At 41.0% G+C, this 22,165-nt stretch overlaps 2 protein-coding genes across 3 annotated transcripts in view; one reads left to right on the top strand and one right to left on the bottom strand.

Moving 5' to 3' along the window:
* The window catches only part of LOC134532043 (structural maintenance of chromosomes protein 4-like), a 43,225-nt gene extending 41,024 nt beyond the window's left edge, over nucleotides 1–2,201 (bottom strand). Inside the window, exons 1-2 of the mRNA XM_063368193.1 lie at nucleotides 1,886–2,201; nucleotides 1,238–1,429 (exon numbers count right to left, since the gene is read on the bottom strand). Of these exons, the coding sequence (XP_063224263.1) occupies nucleotides 1,238–1,429; nucleotides 1,886–2,092 (399 nt within the window). The 5' untranslated portion in view covers nucleotides 2,093–2,201. The remainder of the gene's footprint in view (nucleotides 1–1,237; nucleotides 1,430–1,885) is intronic.
* Nucleotides 2,202–11,657: 9,456 nt separating this feature from the next.
* LOC134532045 (3-oxoacyl-[acyl-carrier-protein] reductase FabG-like) lies at nucleotides 11,658–20,844 on the top strand. 2 transcript variants are annotated; one of them, XM_063368198.1, is made up of 6 exons: nucleotides 11,658–11,718; nucleotides 14,592–14,731; nucleotides 16,591–16,683; nucleotides 18,239–18,418; nucleotides 18,953–19,123; nucleotides 19,860–20,844. In XM_063368198.1, exons 1-6 carry the CDS (start codon nucleotides 11,673–11,675, stop codon nucleotides 20,016–20,018), a joined length of 789 nt encoding a protein of 262 aa, XP_063224268.1. In that variant the 5' UTR covers nucleotides 11,658–11,672; the 3' UTR covers nucleotides 20,019–20,844. The 2 variants fall into 2 exon arrangements, with proteins under 2 accessions (XP_063224268.1, XP_063224269.1); XM_063368199.1 differs by lacking the exon at nucleotides 11,658–11,718 and adding an exon at nucleotides 11,916–12,224.
* Nucleotides 20,845–22,165: the final 1,321 nt, after the last annotated feature.

The following is a 22,165-nucleotide window of genomic DNA, read 5'->3' on the forward strand; positions in this document are numbered from 1 at the left end:
CTTACTCTAGTCCCAATCCCAGTTTTCCAAAGCAGCACATGAGACACTCAACACAATGCCAGCCAATGACATGCGGCATACCTTACTGTGGACAAAAGTAAAACATAAAACATAAGCACTGCTCTAAAATCCCGGGCAATGGGTCGCCATGAGGCCTAACTTTTCCTTGCTGGTGACTAACTACCACCAAGATACCAAAATATAACTATACAGTGGTTTTGAAAACATCATCCAATTTTGCAGTTACAAAATCTTACACAGAAATTACTGGGTCAAAGAAACCGGGGCGGTATTTAAAATAGTGTACATGTATTTTTCACTGTGATGTGCAGCAAAACATGACATCACATACCAATAAAGTAGGCCTACTTTGTACAGACTGCTGGCGGTATCCACCATGTCGGACACATGCACCATGAATGCAGCAACCGTTACCCCAAAATGCTTGGCAACATCACATATTTAACACTAGCCAAACCTGAAAAAAGAAGTACACTATATAGTTTTTTTTATCACTGGTGGCAAGATTTCGTGTTTGGCTCCTAAACTTTCAATGATTTCATAGAGGCCTTAATACAGGATTTTATTTTGTTTTCCATACACCCAAGGCAAAGCTCAAGTCCTGATTATGGTTTGTAATTAGGGTTTCACTGGGTTGTTACCACAACGCCAAAATTCCATAACGCCGAATGTCAAAATTGACTACAACGCCGACAGCTAGAAAACTGCTGTGCACCACGCCAAAATAACAACTGAATGAATTTGTGTGTGTTTCTTAAATGTACCTTAATGCCGAAATACCACAATCAAACCTAACCTTACCTAACCTAGTGTAATATAACCTAGCGTAATAAAACCTAACCTAACTTAACCTAGCCTATACTAGCCTAACCTAACCTAGTCTAACCTAACCTAACGTTTGTGGCAGTCCTACAATGACATTTTTCGGCGTTAGTGTATTAAGGCGTTGTGGTACACAGCAGTTTTCTAGCTGTCGGCGTTGTGGTCAATCTGGCAATTCGGCGTTGTGGTGCGTCCCCGGTTTCACTCCGTAAAATTATATTGGGGATAACGGTGATGGGACCTCCGAGATTACTGTGGGTTCTGAGCTACTTCTGTTATCACTCAACTCTCATGAATCTGAGTCATGCCAAAGTGTTGGGATGTCCCGACACGGTGAGCTTCAAACTACCACGGAATCGACTTTCAATTGATTGCGGCACCCGTGAATTCTCACCTTGTCCGAAATCTGTTGGAAGTGGACAGACACAGTACAGCTGTTGACGTTGCTGTGCTTGTCCGAGTTGTGGATCAGAACGCTTATCTTCTTGGAGCGAATCTTGGTCGCCCTGTACCCGAACACAAACAGCATCGAGTCGATGACATTGCTCTTGCCGCTACCGTTTGGGCCAATGATGGAGGAGAAATTCTGGAAGGGAAACATTAAAGCCTTACCTACTGATACTTCATTTTTCTAAACAAAAACGCATCACTCAGCTTTCACAAAGCACAAGCAGAGGGAACACACATCTACCTTGATGCCCCTGTCATTTGTAAACTGATGAAAACGACTACATAAGATGTGCTCAATTACTATTCATTATTATTAAGCCCGCAAACTCCATTATAAAGCCAACTTTAATCTATCTCTACACACTAGCAATGGGTTGAAAGTTATGCTTCAAAGAAACTGCCTATCCCCTTCTTATTTGCAGAACCTACTTGTCATCATAATCCAGTATTCCAGGTCACGCTTTAACTCCAATCCCATACATGAACAAGTATTCAAATATTTAGACATATTCTAACCGTAACTTATAAAAAAAACCGATTCACATAATTTCCAGACAATTTAATTCAGATAGAGCTTAGGGTGTTAATGTACCTTATGGAATGGTCCCAAAACAGTTTTTTCAGCATAGCTCTTAAAGAATTCATTTTCAATGTGAGTAATCATAAGTCTAGGACCACTCTTCTGGCCAGGGATACAAGCAGAGTTTGGTGGTAAAGGTGGAACACATATATCTCCACACTTTAAAGCACCTTCTTCATCGGAAAAATCGTCTTCACCGTCTACACCATTAGCTTCCATCGTTAAAAGCAAGAATTATTTGTAAAAAATAGTACACATTCAAAGCACGTAAAATAATGGCGGCAAAAATTGTTTTCCTACTATGCAACCATAGACACAGTCCCACATTCTGAAAGGCATCGAAGCTGAAAGGTATTAAATGAAACAGAAGTAATACACGATGTGTCAATATGTGTAATTACAAATACACCACGAGAAGGAAAGGTTTTATACTATTGGTATTCTTTGCGTATTATTTGGAAAACCAAATATTTAATTTTAATTATTTAAAAATGTTAATTTTTTTTTCGTTTCATATCATAGTGACACTGAAGGCCGATGTTCCATCAGGTTGCACAGAAAGTTATGCCTCATCGGCGTCTCATCTAGGCATGTGCGACAAAGGAGTTTTTTTTTTTGTTTTTTTTGTTATGTTGGTTAACGGCTTTCGCCCACAACCAGAACTATACTCGCACGTGGTCAACACAGCTTATAGTCCCTCACAACCAGATGACTTCAAGATTTCGCCGCAAAAAAACTGCCTCTTCTAGAGATCAATACCGGCGTTATCCAACTGAAATATATACCGGGCGGAGCGCACGTAGGTGGAGGGGCAGGATAGGATTACCTAGCAGGAACTATTCATGCTAACTATCTTCTCGGTCGAGGCCCATCGACCAATGGAAAGAAGGCCATGGAATAAGGTCAAATGTTAATATAATACACCGGTCACCAAGGACAGGGGACCCAAGGGCTTTACCATTAACTCATATGTGGATGCCATTCTCTAATAGGAAATGGGACAGCACTATACAGACCTCACAAGTAGACGTAAACAACAAGGAGGGGTACGCCAGTGGCAAAGGCAAGTTACGACTCTTAAGTTGAGCATAGAGGTTATCCCGCGAACGGACACAACGACATTCAAATAGTAAATGATTAACATCCGCCAGGACAGCACCACATGTGCAGTCAGAATTGTCTTGAATACCAAGTTTTGCAAGTGGGCAGGGGCAGCGGTATGATTGGATCGGAGTCGAAATGATAAGACAGCGAGGTGACGCGGCTGATTATCAAAGACAATATCCGTGCCGACCGGTCTATTGTGATATAAGGACACATAAACTGTTGCGGTAACCCTGGCATAGCGTCTCCATACGACATCCCATTCCTTCATAATGAGCCGGTCGAGGTAAGGGAGAAGAACATTATATAATATCGCCGGGACCGTACTACCACAGCATCGAGCCAAATTGGCCAGGCGATCTGCCATTTCATTCCCGTGAATCCCGATATGACCAGGTATCCAGAAAAATTGTACACTGATGTGAAGTCTACACAAGGTAAGTGAAAGTTCCTTAATAAGCCAAACCACAGGTTCTCTAGTAAGGGGGGTGGAATTGAGAGACTGAATTAAACTATATGAATCTGACACAATAATAGAGTGGTGAATTTTTTCTCGGAGCACATATTGCAACGCCTTATATACCGCATACGCCTCAGCATAGTAAATGGTAGTTATAGGGGGCAGTTTATATAATCCAGTAGTTTTAGTGTGACTATCGTAATATGCAGCTCCTACCCCTGTGTCTGTTTTGGAAGCATCTGTATATATAGTTCGTTGCAAATGCACGTGATTCACGCTTTCGTAGAACTCCTGAGCGGTTAGATATGACGGTTGTGCCTTACTACCTATGACCTGTGTTCGCAGCGGTTGAAACGTAATATCATATGTTAAGGTATATTTGTTTAAACAGGGCGTAGAAACGATATGGGACTTTGCACGTTTAAGAGCGTCCGGAATATCCAAATCCAGTTTGTCCACCGCCCGCATATAACTGGCAACGTGAGATGCCCTTGAACGTAAAGTTTCCTCAGGAAGCACTTTCTATGGAGGGTTAGTGGCAGAAGTCCCAGTTCGAATTGCATACATGGGATAGGTGCCGAAGGGAAGGAACCTAAAATTATCCGCATAATAACATTCTGTATCTTCTCCAGTTCAGCACTCCTGGTGGGAGAGAGGTTGTAAAGAACACAACAGCCATAATCTAGCACCGACCGAATAGTGGTAATATAAAATAATTTTAATAATTTAACCTCTGCACCCCACGTGCGGTGTGTTAGAGCTTTTAACAGATCAATGCGCTTCCGACATTTATGCATGAGATATTTAATGTGGGCTTTACCCGTCAAACGATGATCAAATACCACACCTAGGTATTTAATTTCTGTCACAATCGGTAAGGGTTGACCCAGCAGTTGGAAGGGCGGAAAATTGCGTGGTTTATATTTCCTCGTAAAAAACACGATCTTACTTTTCGTCGGGGATATTTCTAATCCATTGCTATCAGTCCATGCATGAAGCCTGTAGAGAGTGTCACGCAGCGTGTCCTGAGCTCCCTGATATGTTGTATTATAGGCCCATATCACGATATCATCTGCATAAGTAATGTTATAGGATGTACGGCCAATGTGATAAACTAAGTCTTGGGTATACAAAAGGAACAGGAGTGGGCTCAATGTACTGCCTTGTGAAAGGCCATTATATACCATGCGTGCAGACGATGGTGTCTGTGACGTGATTGGGTAATATAGTCGGACAGCAAAAAGAGCGTTTACACATTTAATAATTTGAGTGGGAATTCCAATATGGCACAGCTTCTCATACAAAACTGTCAAGTTAACATTATCGAAAGCGGATACCAGGTCTACAAAGAGTGCGGTACATAGTTTCTTGAGCTTGAAGGCAGCATGAATTTTTGACAATAAGGATATTATGGCCTCGTGTGAACCGACACCTGGCCGAAATCCAAACTGCTCAGGTCGGATGAGCTTATTCTTTTCCAACCACCACTGTAACCTATTTTTCAACAGTTTTTCAAAAACCTTTGCAAGACACGAGAGGAGTGCAATGGGCCGGTAAGAAGTAGGGGCTAACAGCGGTTTATTCTGCTTTTTAATAGGAATTATGATGAATTCCCGCCAGGCTAACGGAATTACACCATGAACGAAAATGTGATTATATAGTTGTAATAAGTATGAAGTACATTGCTCAGGGAGGTTCCGGATCATCACATATGGGATTTTGTCAAGTCCCGGCGCAGTGTTAGGAGTATGACGTATACAAGTTAGTAGTTCATGCTGCGTAAAAGGCATAACTAAGGCAGTATGTTCTATATGCTTATTCATGGGCGTCGTAGGCAGAGTGAAATGTATATCTACATTGGGAACATAATCCTGGGCAATATGCCGCATAAAGGCTGGTACTATGACATCAGGGATAGGAGTCACATAAGAGAAATCTTTGCTAGACCGAAATTGTTTAAACTGTCGCCATAATTGTGGCAGGGGAGTAGACCGCGAAAATGATGTGCAGAAGGCGTGCCATTTTTCCTTTTTCACCCCCTTATGTCCGTTTCGCCACTGCTTGCGCCTTCTATAATGCTATGTAGTTACTGAGAGTGGAACAGTGTTTATAAGTTTTAAGGGCCGTAAGTCATGCAGTATTTGTAGCCTGACATTTATCATCCCACCAAGTGGGTTTACGTTTACGACAAGCGGTCTGGCATGTCATAGGGATGGCTTGATGTGCGGCATGCAAGATTTGCGTGTAGAAATAGTCGTAACATGCATTTACCGTTCCTGGGCCTATGTCCGCAAAAGGGGCGATATCGGCCAGAAGGCCGCGGAATTTACTCCAGTCAGCTTTATGGGTACGAAACTTGGCTGTTGCTGGAGACTGTTGAGGAGGCAAAGGTTGGCCGACCTGCATAGTCAACAATATGGGAAAATGATCACTTCCCTAATTGTCCTCTAAGACAGTCCAGGTAAGTTGCCCCGCGAGGTCTGTAGAAATGAGAGTTAGGTCTTGACACCGTTCCGGCTGCCTCCCCGTCAAAGCTATCAAGTTTTGCGGGATGGGTCTCGGGGTTTGGGTTCGGCCAAGTGGCGGGAGGCAGGGACGTGTCCGTAGAGGTGATTCTTGGGCTGTTTAGGCCACCCAAGACGCCTTACACTACAAATGATGCACTCCGCTACGTGAAGTGTGGTTTTTATTACACATCAACCTCTACATGGTGCTATCCATCCCCTGGCCGTGACTGTTCGGGGTTAGAGAGCTCTGCGCGAGTACGGCTGTTCGGCGATGACCCCGCTTACAATGGAGAGGGGGGAGTTTTGAGCAAACAGTACGTGGCGGACGTTGCTGCTAAGACCTGCGCGGTGATGCGCGGTGATGCACGGCCAGTGGTGTTGTAACTCACGATCTAGATGCGGTTGCGGAATTGGCGCGAAGGTGGCCTCTCAACGTTGCGCGAAGACGACCAGCCTCTTCGAGCTCCCGGTGGGTACTGACTCACTCGTGTAGCACAGCGCTACAGCAGGCCTGCCAATTGCGCGCCAGAAGCGCAGCGCGCGGGAAACAGACGCGGCCAAGTTTAGGACCTATTCGCACATTGAACAATTGGATTAACAAATAAAAACATTTGATGAAATATACATTACATAGCTTATGTCTGTGAAAGAAAACATGTGCCCTTGATGCTATAGTCCAGCGGAAGCACATTGCCACACCCGGCGGAGTGCTTCCGCCGAGGTGGCCGGTAGTGGTGCTAGCTGCGGGTCGTTCGGTGCACTCACACTCGTTGCACCATGTTGCACGCGCGGGCGTGTTCGTGGAACATGGTTTTGAGAGGCGTCGGAGAGGCATCGCGGCCTGTGCGACTAAGAGGCGCACTATCGGCTGGCGTCAGTCTATAGCAGTAGATTGTTGTTGGTAGCAACCTAACCGAGTGTGGCGTTTGTCATTCATGATCATATAGCTCGAGGTATGAAGAAATTCAAGCAAAGTCCGGCCTGCTGCATCACAATAAGCATTACCCCAAGAGGAATGGTGGCTATTAAAATCCCCACCTATCACTACAGGGGTGGGAAATTGGCGGAAGAAAAGGTCCCATGTATCAGCATCAATGGTGGAGTTGGGGTGGACATAGAGGGACACTATGGCCCATGCGAAGTGTCGGTAATGGACCTGAATGGCGACAGCATCAATGTTGTCAGCACGGGGTGGATATTGAATCGATATTTCCGCTACACTAAAGTATTTATTCACGAAAATAGCAGTACCCCGGTCAGGTTTGTGAGATCTGTATAGTTGATATCCCGGTATCCTAACTGGGTATTTGTCCGTAAGTCTGGTTTCACATAGCAATATAATATCAACGTTGTGTAGGTGTAGATAGTGTTCCATGGGATATCGATTAGCGAACAATGATCTAGCATTCCATTGTAGTATCTTAAGGTTGAAAGGAAGTGAGATGGTACAAGAAGATTAAATTATAAGTTCAAAATGCGGAGGAGAACCTCCATCAAGGTATCCTTGTTGATGGCGAACGTATGGTCGGTCTTCGCAGTGCTGACCAAGCCCTCAATCATATCGACGATATTCTGTACTTTATCATTAGGAACAGTGTGCTCGAAGCCTGTAGGGGTAGGTGGCGGGTGTTCAAGGTTGTGCTCACCTGCGTGTGGATTGTGTACTGGTCCGATAGTGATGTCTGGTACTTCAGGACAGAACTGCGCGTAATATTGGCGAATGTCGCCATGTGTGTGGGAGTCCAGCGGAATGACGGGTGGGATCGCCTTGTAACAGGTGGTATAGCCATCGGGCCGTGTTGTCACAGTCTTACGTGGCATGGTACGTTGGGTCACGTGAGCAAACGTCGGCTGTGGTGCGGGGACCTCTACAGGTGTTCTGTTGTGGGTGGAAACTGTATGTTGGAGATGGGGTTGCATGACAGGGAACCCTATTATAGGATAATGGACCTGTTGTTCCAGTACACATGGTCCGGGTGGTAACTTTTTTGTCGCATCCGCATACGAAAGATTATGATAAGCCATTAGCCGTTTGATTTCACGTTCATGTTCCCACATGGGGCAGAGTTTTTTATTGAGAGCCGAGTGTGCTCCCCGGCAGTTGACACATTGTGGTGTGTCAGCTGTCGGGCAGGCCTGTCCATGTACATGAAGGCAGGTAGCACAGCGAGGGGTCGTGGAGCGACAGTTTTTGGCAGTGTGGCCAAAACGGTGGCACTGGTAACACATGGTTACACTCTGTACTTTAGGTGTCACTTTGTAAATTTCTTTATAAATACTGACATATGGGGGCAGTGTTTTTCCTTCAAAGGTGAGACTGAGGAGCTTGATAGGCACCCGTAGGTCCTGCCCATTGCGTTGGATATGCTTGGTGAGACATTCCGCATGCAGGAGTTTGTGGGTAGCGCTTTCATATCCGTCGAGGACTTCATCCATACTAACATCCAAAGGAACACCATATATGATCCCCTGTTTCCTCGTTAGACCCATGGGGATGCTCGCTCGCAGGTTCATCTTGCCTGGTGTATCAGAGTCCAAAAATTGATTGGCAGCTGTCGCCGTACTAAAGTACATTTTCAGCCGTTTTGGACCTGCTTGTTGTATTTGCAATATGTAACGATTAGGGTGCATTCTTTTACCTAAAGCAATCGGGTGCAAGTTTCCGATATTACTATCAAGGGATTCTACTACTACAATGAATGGACCGCTACAAGAATCAGGGTAACGTGCGCTCTCACCTGGTACATACCCACTTCCACGTTGTTGATCGTCCACTTGGTCTCGTCCGTCGCCGGACATTTCTTCTCCCGAAGAATTACTTAAGCGGACGTCACGCCTGCATGATTTGTTTGTTCGTGCATTCAGATCACAGGTTTCACTTATGCTTTTTCGCTTTACATCATTGAGCGACACTACCTCCATACGATCATAATTAACGTCATCCACTAATACTGCATTTAACGAGTTGTCCCACTTAACCGCGAGTAAGCGCAGGAACGTCCGTCATCACTCGCAGTCAAAACCGAACTGAGCGACAAAGGAGCACACAACACATTGAAGTGCAACGATTCAAATGCCCCTTACCATCGATTAATCGATAGCCAATCATGCTGCTACCGACACAGCTAGTGTGTGTTTTCTTCCTCCAAATGTGTGTATGTATCCTTCCGCTGATCAACAGTCTGTAAAATTAATTCAAAAACTAATTTCAAAAAATGAATTGTAAGCTAACAGTCTTATTTGTAAAAATAATTTATAACTATGCTGAGAGCAATACGATTCTGAATACTAGTGTGATCTGTCTTCCTCTCTCTGGGCAATTAGTGTACAAAATGCAACCCCTAGTGGCGTAGACTCCCGAGGCCGAGTATTCATCGTGGCGAGGCCGAACACACTCGAGCATCACAGAGCATTTATCACATTGCCATTTCTGAACTAGCTGAAATAATGAAGCTTTCCTAACGAATTTTAATCCCCTCTAGCTGGCCTCTTTCGACTTGAAACCAAACTTCCAGTCGCTTAACTTCATTAGTTTTTTCTGCCAGAACACATTTTCAGTTATACTTAATTTTCTTACTTTTCATACAGGTCACGAGGCTTGTACCCTCTTTAATTAGTGTGCAGTTGCCATTGGGCTCTCTAGTTTCGCCACCATGTCAAAATCCATCGTGCCTTCCCCAGTAGCTAAGGTCGTTGTTGCCCATCGACGTAACTTTTTTTTCAGTGTACACCGGGAGTTAGCGAGTGCGAGTGTCAGTGCAGTGTACCAGTAAGTGTGTGTGCAGACAAGTGACAATCGTTTATTTACAAGATGCAGCAACTAGGTTCCGTCGACTGCCGCACAGCGACAACGGAGCACATCTGTCGCGGTTCCACACCTCCGACAATGGAGGAGGGGAGGGCCCGACACTGTGCGCCCGCCGGCTCTGGAGTCAGTGTGCAAGTACGAGAGCAAGTGGTGAAAACGCTGACCGACAACTGAAGCAACCCTGACGACTGCTACACCCACACCGAGTGATATGTCGCCTCGCAGTCCAGGGTGCTGAGGCCAGAAGAGCAGTTGCGAGAGGCGGAGCTGCAGGCAGCTGACCGCCTCGAGGACGAGTGGAGGCATCATCGAGAGCTGCTGGCTCGCATCCAGTGGCGTAGCCAGGATTTGTGTATGGGGAGTGTTAAGAAACATGGCCCCCCATATTAAAGTTCTCCCCCGGGAAAATTAGGATTTTAAGGTGTAAAATAGTGCTATTTTAGCAGTTTTCGGTACTTCAATTCAAATATTGTAATGGTATCAATTTTATTAATTTTTAATATGAAATTGGTTTGAGTGATGAATAATAAATATATAAAAAGAATTGGTCTTGGGGGGGGGGGGGGTAGAACCCCTAATCCCCCCCCCCCTGGCACCGCCCCTGCTCGCATCGACTGGGAGAAGCAGTTACAGGGTGAGAACAGCAGCACAGGCCATGTTTTTTGAGTGTTATCTAATGTGATTTCTTCCTTGAGTGCAAACCATTGTAGTATTCTCGTCAACGTCCACGCAGTTTGTTGCGTAATACATGTCGACTTGTGACACAATATATGCCCTTAAGGGGCGCCTGCTCCAGGACCAGGACAAGACAAGCATATGAGCAGCACATGTATGAGTTCCCTGATATAAGAAATGGGAGTTCACCCGTACCATTTATTTTATTCTGCTTCTTTTATTGTAGTGTCATGGGGGCCTTAAACTCCTGTGCATCTGCCTACCACTTTAAAGCCACGAGGAGACGTTATGCCCGAGGATCGAGTGTCTTGGGTTTTGTGTAATAGCATAAACCTCTCCGAAATCGTTAGTTGGTGTCTATGCTCTAGAGCTGTAGCGAACCGTATGTATTCGTTACTGAGTAACGGGTGCGCTGTCTATATACGAGTAACGAAACGTTACACACGGCTGCATTTCGTTACTCGCATCTCGCATCTTTCGTATGTTTCACGCATGCGCGCGCATATTCGATGAATTTACGTTACAAAGAACGATGTTTGTTTATTAAGTAAAGTATAATTTGGAAATTCGTCGTCCAAGTTATTTTACTGTTTATTAAAGGTATTGTGTGTGTAGACAAAGTTTGAGATTGGAACAGAAACAACGTAAGAAAGTATTTTTTACAAATTAGAAATATGTATGTTTTTGTTTTTTTATTATCGCGAATTTTCACGTTTTTTTTATTATCTTAAAAGAGATAATATAATAAGGCCGCTCTAATGAGATTTAATTGTTTCTTGGTTAACAAAAACTGTTAATTATCAAATATTGTTAATATTATATATTCTAATTATTATTATTTACGCGACGTCATACTGTACGCGTACGCAATACGACTCGATTCGTTGCATGTTATGCGGTATCAGAAGTAACGAGTAACGATACGAAAGTAACGAGTACTGAATGTTATAGTAACGAATACATACGGGTACGTTTATTTTCGTTACTTTTACACCTCTACTATGCTCACCACCACCAATCAACACTCCGATAAGGCATAAAATAAATGGTCTTTGTCTTTCGCTAACAAAAGTCCCAAATTCATTCATCTTTTGACCATAATTTTTAATTTCAGTATATTTCAATGTCTAAATTTTACACCACAGAGTTACCGGGGACTCAAACCCAGAACCCTTTACACCGAAAGTCGGTGTGCATGGAGGTCGGCATGAGCTAATGAAGACCAAGTTCAATTGTACTCCAGACATGGCTTCTGGTGTTCAGAGCAGAAGTTTCATAACACTACATAGATGTGAGAGTTTCCATTCTGTATTTAAAGCTGTAAAGAAGTAAATAATTTTATCTTGTACTCATATCTTACCGTCCGAAAGAATTTATGGGTATATGTATTCGAGTGTTTGACTCCCGCTGTGGTGCACGACCCAGAGTGTTCTTCGACAGTAGTCAATGGTACAGGCAGGGTTTGGACCAAGGCTTAAATTAAGGGCCAAGTAGGTACGACTTCATATTGTACTTTTTTACTAAAGAAAAGTTACTTTTTGGTTTTTAATAATGACCGTTACTTGCATATGAAATATATTCATACAACTTCAAAACAGTACATTGGTGCTGAATGTAAGAAGTGGAACGTGGCCTATGAGGAATGTTTACGAGTAATGTAATTAAAGATAAATACCGTAATAAAAAGATTAAGGTTAGGTATGTAATAACTTCGAGTACAAAAATAGGCCATTGTTTTCTGGAAGGAAAAAAAAATAGGTGGAATGTCATTGTCCGAGAAAGTTGTTTTGATAACAGGTATGGAATGTGATAAATCAATTAGCTGATTGCTTCGTAATTAAGAAGTGCTCCACTATTTGTGAGCACCTTATGTAATCTCATACACGTTGTAGTTTTTTTGTTTATGATAACAGTGTTTTTCGATTATTGAACAGGGACGGACTTCGATTTAATTGTTGTGTTGGGCATTTTTTTTTTTTTTTTAGGTGGAGGGGGGAGCGAATGATTTGAGGATTTTACTTCAGTGGTTTTAGATCAGTAGGAGCCGATTCCCGTAGCGTAGTCGGATGCACACCGGCTTACGGTGCGAGGGGTCCTGGGTTCGATTCCCGGGTAAGGCTTGGGTGTGATATTTACATGTTGATATGTGATTACCTCGGACTGAAATCGATGATTGCACTGACCCAAATTGACCCATTGGCTGTTGGGCTTATCGCTATAGGCCACTATATATGAAAAATAAAAAAGTCAGTATAGGATGTGTAACCTTTATTATCAGTAATGAGAAAATTTGTGTATTTTTATTTTACAAATACACTTATAATATATGAAACTTGGACACAACATCTTATATAGAATCATACGAAAATTGTGTTTTTAACTACATTTTTGAATGCCAATCACATAGTTTCCACACACACCAGTTAGGTCGATTATTGAATCATTTTAATAGCAGACAGAAATTTTAAACTATAGGTAATTGTTCTGTATCATGTATCCAAGTTTATCCCTTGATCCTGATAGCATGATCCTGTAAATATTGATCCTGTGGCACATGATGCTTGCTGATTTAGTTTAGTACGTCAAAAGATACTGCACATAAAATCTTGTCATATGACCGTAATTTAATACAAAATTAATTTTCCTTTTTTATTTAACCTATGATCACAATTTATAGTTATATCACAATTTTTTTTTTTATGTTCAGGATCTTTTGATTTCTAAATTATAACATCAAGCATTATGTTCCATAATATAAGGACTCTGATAAAAGTGAAAAAGACTTGAAAAATTACTAAACCCCGCTTTGAAGTTGATTTTCGACAAATAGTTTTACTAAAATACTGCCCATTTTGTTAAAATTCACTAAACAATTAAAACCATAAAGTTTCCCTTTCTCTCTGTTTACTTTGGTTTGTGCTATCCTCCACAGATGGCAGCAGTGTGGTTGCTACACATTTCCGTTCCTGGACGTCCGCCGCATTCACGAAATTCCTCCCACAAAATAATTTATACTAAGATCTAAGATGTTACTCATAAAAATAAGATAAAATTCCTAAAATGCTACTTTTGGGTACTGCTAATTAGTCTGGTGATTCTGTGGAGCTAGGTAAGGGTAAAGCAGGGATTGTGGACATCAGTCAGGCTGCTGTAGGAGATGTAAGGTGGAGGGGGCTGGGGGCAGCTGGGAACTAGCATACACAGAGGTGGGTGTAAAAGACTGAGAAATCACGGGTGGAAGCTCCAGAGGGAATGGAGGGGAACAGAAAGAGGGAGGCATGCCTTCCTTGTGAGGACAGGGAGGGAGTGGAATGGGCTTGAGGGAAAGGAATTTCTCTCTGAAACTTGACCATGAAGAGGAGCAGTCTGCAAAACTGTTTACAGAATTCCTCTAGGGTCAAAAAGAATACCAATGGAAATTACGAAAACGTGTGTTAACGGATACGTTTTTGTATTTTTATTTTTGTAGAGTTGCTATGCACTTGACTTACCCTTTGCTTATCATAATTTTTTTGTCTATATCATCTTGTTTGAACATTATCTAAAGATTATCTCTGATATGGTCATTTGTGTTTCAATTAGTATAGGATGGCATTATCCCTCCTGTCTTGTAAACCTTAGTGCTTATCCTTTTGTAAATTATTTACCAAATAATCAAGCTTCGTGGCAAGGAGAAGATTGTTAGGTTATCTGATACTGGTTGAAATCTGAGGATCTGTGGTGGCGTAAAGGGAGAAGTGTGAGAAAGGGTAGGACTCCTTGTCACCGGGTGAAAGCCCAATTGTGAGTGTTAATCAATCAGTCAGTCAGTTAGTCGCGGTCTTCAGTCCTGGCCAAGGTGTTGGGGAATAAAAAACCTTTTGGGCCAGTGGCAATGCCAGACCACAGCGAGCCCATGGGCCAACGGTCTGCTTACCGCAGTGGGCCGAGCCCGAACATGTTCACCGATCATGCGTTTGAAATCCACTCGCCATGTACCATGCGAGTTTCTAAGAGCGCGATGTATTCGCTAGTGAAAGCCTTGGAAGTTTGGCCTCGCCTACTCGCCTAGGAGAAAAAATTAGAGATGGAAGGAAAGACTTTGCAATTCCGTTGATACGGAAGGAAAAATGTATATTATTATGGTAATAATTCACGGGATGTCACGCGTGTCGCTGCTTGCAGGGGCGAGCTCCGGGATCGGGGCGGCTACGGCCGTGGACTTCGCCCGGCGAGGCAGCTGGCTGGCGCTGTGCGGGCGCAACAAGGACAACCTGGCCGCGACCATCAGCTCGTGTCTGGAGGCCGGCACCCCGGCCGACAAGGTTCGTTACTGTCGTCGAGGGCTGATGGCAGAAGTGTGGACTGTATCGAGATGGTTTTAACCGATGATGCAACATAAATTACACGATAGCATCAGCCCGCACCATTGCGACCTACCGCCATCAAGCCGATGAAAACGAAGACTGTTTTTTGTTTCTCACTACAGGGATGCCACTCTCACGGTTTATGTTCGCCAACCCTTCCAGTGTTCCAACATGGTGCTAACTGTAAAAAGCTGGGGCGCATTTAAACTGTGTCTATCACTTGGCCCGGTACAAGTGCCACAAAGTCAACTCACAATACAGTTCTATATACGTACAAAAGTTCATGCTAAGTACCAAACAGCATGATCGAGTCTACATTGATCCTGTGGTACACGATGTGTGCTGTTTTAGTTTAGTACGTCCAGAGGTTAAGTATCCCAATACGTACAAACTAATTTTGTCAGGTCTGGCGGAAAATTTTTCATTCGTATTCAACTTTGGATCATAATTCATTGTTTTATAAAAAATATTTTTGGTGAATCCACGATCTTTGAAGTACTTAATTAAAACAGCAAGCATCATGTAGGAACCAAAATATCAATGTGTGCAGAATAATGCCATCAGGTTCAAGGGATTAAAATTGGATACATGATACGGAACTTTGGCCCTGTTCCGTTTGGGGGGCCGGTGAGCAGTTTTTGTGCGGCCCACACATTAGACCAAGAAAAACAAAAATAAACGTTAGGCTTTACATATTTTATGTCAATATCACCATTTTCATGGTATGGCAGATTAATGCATTTTTAATGATCGCAGATCTCAGTACATAATTTACTGGAATGTAGTTTTTACCTCCCTCAGAACATTACAATCATCCACTTCACAGCAACACTAATGTGGCCCTTGGTATGATATTGTGTTTTGGACAGCCCTGTTATAGATGATCTCATCCAACACTGGTTTTCTTTGTGGTGGTCTAGCTAGTTTTTATACAAGCTTTGTTTTTTTTTCTAGATAACTGCTGTGTTTACTATTTATGCTATGTATGTCTTTGTAGGGCCTTGTTTGGAGAAGCATCTTAGTCTTAAACATGTTGGAAAAGGGGGGGGGGGGGGGGGGATCTGGGTGGTATGGAATAGCCGCCAGAGAATAAGGAGTTTCCGGGAGCCCTCCGCTGAGTATTTGAAAACCACAATCTTTAAAACAAATTTTTTTTACCAACCAGGAACCTAAATTTAGATTTGTGTTTTGATAATTACCTTAAGAAATTTTGATATTAATAAGTGAATAAATTAGGTACATTTACTTTATAAAGGTACTGGAAAGGGTCTTCAATTAAACAAGTTACACTACAAATGCTTCATTAATAAAAATACCGTACAGGGCCCTGGTGTTTTATTAATAGTGTTTATGACGTGAGCTGAGACCAACTAAATAAGCGGACAACATAAACCTGCTCCGATAGTTGAATACATCTAGATGTAACTTTGTTCGCGGCTGGTGATAACACCAATAAGATTTTGATTTAGTCATTGACATTTACAATTTTTTTTACTGTCTGTAAATTTTCTGGCCCTTTTCAAATAACACGTGTTCACATAATTAAACCCTTATGTACAGTTTATCATAGTTTTGCCTGTTTAGTTATATGAATTGTAGAAAAATTCTGTAATTTTAGGCCCTTGAAGTCATTAAAAATTAATTCTCCCGTGGGCGTGAAAAATTCTGTAACCCATTTTCTCTCAGAATTAAATTTTTTAGTTGTCAGTGATAGTATATGGTAAGTTAATCTTCTTTCTGAATACTTTTGTATTGTCTCCTGACTATTTCAATCATTTACATATGTAATGTCTGATGACATCTTTTTCTTTTGTCAGGTAATCACTCTGATTGGGGATTTGACCGGGAAGGAAGTTTGTCAGAAGACCATCAGCGATGTGATTGGTTATTTTGGGCGACTTGATGTTTTGGTGAGTTGTTTTGATTTGTATTTTGACAGTAGAATGAGCACAAGGAATACATACAAAATTCTATCTGCATGATCAGATGTGTATGATGATTAGGGACAAACAAGATTGTATTGTGAATTGTGATAGGACTGAAATAACACAGCAAAGAATGGCAGTACAACCTGTAACACTGGAATTCAAGTTGATAAACAATACAAGGTACTAAATATGAAATCAAACAATACAAGGTACTAAATATGAAATCAATCAGCAATTTGACAAAAGTTAACTCAATTTACAAAAAAAAAATGGTTATATTTTGTCATTAAAATAAAAATTTATTGAATGTATCCACTTTATCATGATATTTGTACAAATATGAGTAAACAGACTGAGAAAAAAATTCAGTGTATTTTTCAAGTGCACAAAAATTTGCCAATTTATTTTTATTTTCCTAATTAGTTGTGTTATAGACATGATTTTACTAATGATTTTGTTGTATAGTGGCCATTTGCACCATTGTATTTCGATTGGTGAGCAGAGATCATTATAAAAAAATGAAGTCAGGGCTTTTCATGACTAGTATTTCGAAGTGACACAGCAAGAGTAGACGTGTCCGAAATTTTTATTGTATTAAACATACATAAATATTTACACATTAAGTATTTACAGTTTTCAGATCATTCATAATTCATGTATAAAAACTGCTTTAAATTGTAATGTTACTACTACCACTTCTCATGTGAAATTCTTATATATTAACAGTGTTTGAAATTCTTGCTTTTTTTTTATTAATGCTTTAATAAGTTGTTTTATTTAGTCCTAATTACTTTCCATTTTAAATAAAGGCACTTTTCTTCGTAAAAACTTATAAATATTTCAAACTACTTTGATTTGATTTGATTTGTATTGTTATCAAATACCAACATGTGTTAATTTTTACTAAAACAGACAAGGTGACATGTGCTGCTATCTTGTGGCAACAGCAATAATCATTTTATAACTGTGTCACAATTGATTGTAGCATCTCATATCATTCCAGCCCATCAATATAAATGCACCTAACATTTCTTCGACACTGCTGCCACCTTTTGCCGACTATTTATAATGTATGAACTTCTTATCATGTTTTTAGTTCCGGTAAGTATATTGTCACAAATTTTAGAGGAACGATCCAAAGATCTGTCTTGGGCTACGATCATCAGATTGCTTATTGAAGCGCATTCTGTGTTATTCAAAATGAGACTATTTTGGTGAAATAAGTACAGTATTAAGAATATTTACTTGTTTCATATTAGTTGAATAATAGATAGTAAACAACTAAGCCACAGCACCAACATTGATGTGAGAACACTTATAAGTTGTACACCAAAGTTGAAATTCCTTCGGCACACAAGTTATTGGGTTAACGATAAAGGATGAACCTCAATCCAACCATTTCATTTAAATTCTCTTTCTTTGTGTGTCAGGACAATGTATGAAAATAAAAAAAAAAGTTACGCCGAAATCTCCTGTTTAAAAAAAATTTCCCCTACAAATAAAACCATACAATGTTGTCCCTAGTGATGGTGTGCAGGTGAACTCGGCCGGCATACAAGTGGTCGGCTCCATCGCGGACCTGGCCGTCGAGGACTACGACAGGCAGATGGACATCAACGTGCGGTCCGTGTTCCTCCTGACCCAGCTCGCCGTGCCGCACCTCGTCAAGACCAAGGGGAACGTCGTGAACGTGTCGAGCGTCGCCGGCTTACGATCGGTGCGTGCGTGTGTGTGTGTACTTACACGAGTTTTCAGTCACCGCTGCAAAACACTATTGAAAAAAATTTACAGAGCATCCTTAAAACAGTGTGTTTATGTAGCTTCCCAGTAGAACCGCACGATTCCCAAAATGTTGCCGGTATGCCAATCGTCAGCGATTCCTGATCCACTGATTCCGAACTGATGCAGGGGGAAAACACATTTTGGTTAAGGTTTTTTTTTTTATATAAATTTACTAAATTAACAAAAAAGTATCATTCTTAGAAAAGCATGCACTGCAAATGCACATGTATTTTAGTTTGAGTAAACGAATCTTAATTTTAAAAAAAACTGGGGGGGGGGGAACAAAACCCAACTAATTTAAAAAATTTTTTTTTTGGTGAGTTGTTAGTCGTACAGCAAATTATTACTGGCATAGTATTTATATTGTACTGCATGTGTTTTAGCAGAACGTAGCCGATTATTGCGCGTTTGAATTGAAAAAATCGCAAGAAGCTGCGTGTGGTGGTAAAGGAATGCCCCGTGCACCCAGTTCCCAGGGATCATCGCCTACAACATGAGCAAGGCCGCGCTGGACCAGATGACGCGGTGCGCGGCGCTGGAGCTGGCCGCGCAGGGCGTGCGCGTGAACGCCGTCAACCCCGGCGTCATCGTCACCGAGATCCACAAGCGGGCGGGCATGAGCGAGGGGGACTACGCCTCGGTGAGCGTGCGCATGCTAGGACGAACACTAGCTCGTCTGAAAACCAACATGCTTTCTCCTTATAGGTATTCTTACTACGCGTACCAGGAAAGATAATTACATAGTAATTGCTTTACACCATCCCCTCTTATGACCTCGTTGCATCCCAGAATAGTAACAATTTGAATAACACTTGAAAACTTCAATACTTTGTTGGGGTTCGAATTAAAATCTTCCCCAGTCTATTCCCATTTCATTACCGGTATTCGTAATTTATTCGAGATTCCAACACTAAAAATAGAACTTGACCATGTAAATATCAGTGGCCCATTTAATGAGGAATAGTAGACCCAATTTTTTTTTTTTTTAACCCGGTATTATGAGCGTTCTATTTTAAAAGTGCAGATAGAGCAGTGGCTTTGATAACTGCACAATTATGTGAACTACAATATCACATAAAAGTTGCTTGGGCGTAATCATCGCACTGAAATTTTAGGACATCAGAAAAAAATTCTCGCATTAAAGTTGCACGGTGTGTTTGGTCCCACTGTTAGATAACGAGCGCATTGCATAGTTAGTAAATATGACAGGATAAAGCACCGTGCAAATAGCAATCAGGTGTTTGTAATTGGTACTCCTTATCACATGCACTAGTCAAAATGATTTTAAGTGTTTCACTGGTGTCAAACCCTTTACTTACTTATCATATTATTACTACGGTTTTATTTTGTACGGTGTGGAAACAACGTGTCGGCAGTTCCTGGAGAGGTGCAAGACCACGCACGCGCTGGGCCGGCCGGGCACGCCAGACGAGGTCGCGAAGAGCATCGTCTTCCTGGCGTCGGACGACGCATCGTTCATCACGGGGGTCACCTTGTCCGTGGACGGGGGTCGAGCAGTGATGTGCCCCCGCTGATAGACACAGCCGTGCGCTGTGTTGCTCTGTATCGCACTGTAGGTGGCGGTTTGTCATGTAGTCTTTCAGCTCACACTTATATACATGCAAGTTGCCCAAGCTCAAAGCAGATGCAATTCACTCAAGGGAAACTCGAGCAAGGTTACAGTATAATTACAGTATTTTACTTTAATAAGCAAGACAAATAGTTTGCAGAATATAACAAGCAGATATAATCTACTCAAGGGCAACTTAAGCAACATAACAGTATAATTACAGTATTTCACTTTAATAAGCAAGACAAATAGTTTGTAGGATATTTGTGTCTCAAGAGAGCAACGTCAAGTTTTCGTGGACTGTGATATATATGTATATTTTTTTTTAAATTTTTTTTTTAAGGGATACAGAAATAAATGAGGCAAAATTCAGGTGGTGTTGTCAGATACAAAAGATAGAGTTTTAACAATTAGCTGACACAAAACTGTTTGACTTGTCAGTGTATTTTTCAGTATTCCAATAGAACGTGGACAGAAGACACAAAAAAAAAAAAAAAGTATTAACTAGTACGGAAAATATTTTAATGTTGACAAATTTCTGTGCTACTGCACTATGAAGTTTTGGTGAATTTGTCTGAAGTATTATGTATGTATTAAAACAGTATTTTGTTTTCCCTACACAGTAGTAGGCATCTGTGAAGCTTCAAAACTAACAAGTAGAATATTTTATTTATTCGATTCTAAAACTGAATCGAAGCTTCAGAGATAATAATTGGAAACTAATAATATGTTTTCATTTTGAGTTTACGATAACTATATTACAAGCCCCCAAATAAGTAGTAACATCAAAATTTGAAAGAAAGAGGGGGGGGGGGGGGGGGGGGGGGGAAAGAAGGAAAAGACATCTGTGGTAATAAGTTTGGTGCAAAATACAGCAATTTCCATGATTTAATTGATGCCCCTTCTAAAATGTAATGTGGTATGTCATTGATTGTAACACAGGAAACAGATTTCAATAAAAAAAAGTAATTCTAAATCTTGATCATATGTTTTTTATATCTTGCATCACCAGTCAATATTATTTATGAACGCCTCAAACAAAATACTTTTCTCTTAGTGCTGTGTGTACAACACAAGTTATACATGTTGTACCATTGGTTATTTAGTTTAAAAGAAAAGCTACTGTGCTAGTTACTGGTTTTATATATATATTTTTTAAATTGTAATTTAATAGTTTAGGTCAAGAAATAATTTTCATTTATACGAGAGAACATGTAGAATTTTTTTTTTTACATACATTTAGCCCCATCCCTTTGTTTACATTTAATTTAGTTACTACAAAATCTAGAAATGTGCACATAGTGTAGGTTCTGCCCTGTTTCTGGAAAGTGTCTTCTTGAATTAACAGAAAGTTATTTTAGTTTTTTGTAGTGGTGCACCGATGCGGATACCGATGAATCGTAATCGGCGACTATGGGTACTTACCGATTAATCGTAATCGCCGATTATCTTAACGATTACTTTGCCGATTATTTACGTCCCGGCGTAATTAAGTAGGTTTTTACCGTGTAATATTTTGTTACACATTTTAGGATGAAATACGGTAATATTTGTATATATTAAAAAATTCATCTAACTCCGTCATATCATAAATAAAGATATTTCGTTAAGTTTATAAATCTCATTGCCTCGAACAATAAAAAAGACATTTTCCTACACGTTTATTTACGTTTCGTCTTTTGTTTAGTGGCCTTGTACATTACCTATAGCCAGAGACGTAAAATAGATGGCACGCAATCAAAATACCACAAACAGTTGCAGTGGATTCTATGACAATCGATCTTTTCGAGTCGTAGTAGCGGTTTAAAATCGTGGTCCCGATACCTTCTAGTTTTTATCACTGCGTTTTACAAACTCGTTATGGGCGTCTTTGGTAACATTATCCGTTTGTTATTTGACGTGAAAAGTGAAAAAGTATTTATAATTTTATATATTCAGTCAACATAAATAAAATCACATGTGCTAGAATTGGTTTTTAGTCATTTTTATATATTTATAGTGAGATGGCGAGTAGGGAGAAAAAAAGTGAAGTGTGGAAACATTTTTCTATAAACTCAAGTGAACAAAATAAAGCAGCATGTTTACATGTTAAACGGTAATTTCTTGATGCAA

The sequence above is a fragment of the Bacillus rossius genome, chromosome 5 (assembly GCF_032445375.1).
Source record: "Bacillus rossius redtenbacheri isolate Brsri chromosome 5, Brsri_v3, whole genome shotgun sequence".
Classification (NCBI taxonomy): Eukaryota; Metazoa; Arthropoda; class Insecta; order Phasmatodea; family Bacillidae; genus Bacillus; species Bacillus rossius.

Coding starts and splice junctions, on each gene's coding strand:
- LOC134532045 (XM_063368198.1), top strand. CDS start 11,673: ATGGCTTCTGGTGTTCAGAGCAGAAGTTTCATAACACTACATAGAT. Junction 11,719..14,591: donor TTTCATAACACTACATAGAT/GTGAGAGTTTCC, acceptor CGCTGCTTGCAG/GGGCGAGCTCCGGGATCGGG. Junction 19,124..19,859: donor GCGAGGGGGACTACGCCTCG/GTGAGCGTGCGC, acceptor ACGTGTCGGCAG/TTCCTGGAGAGGTGCAAGAC.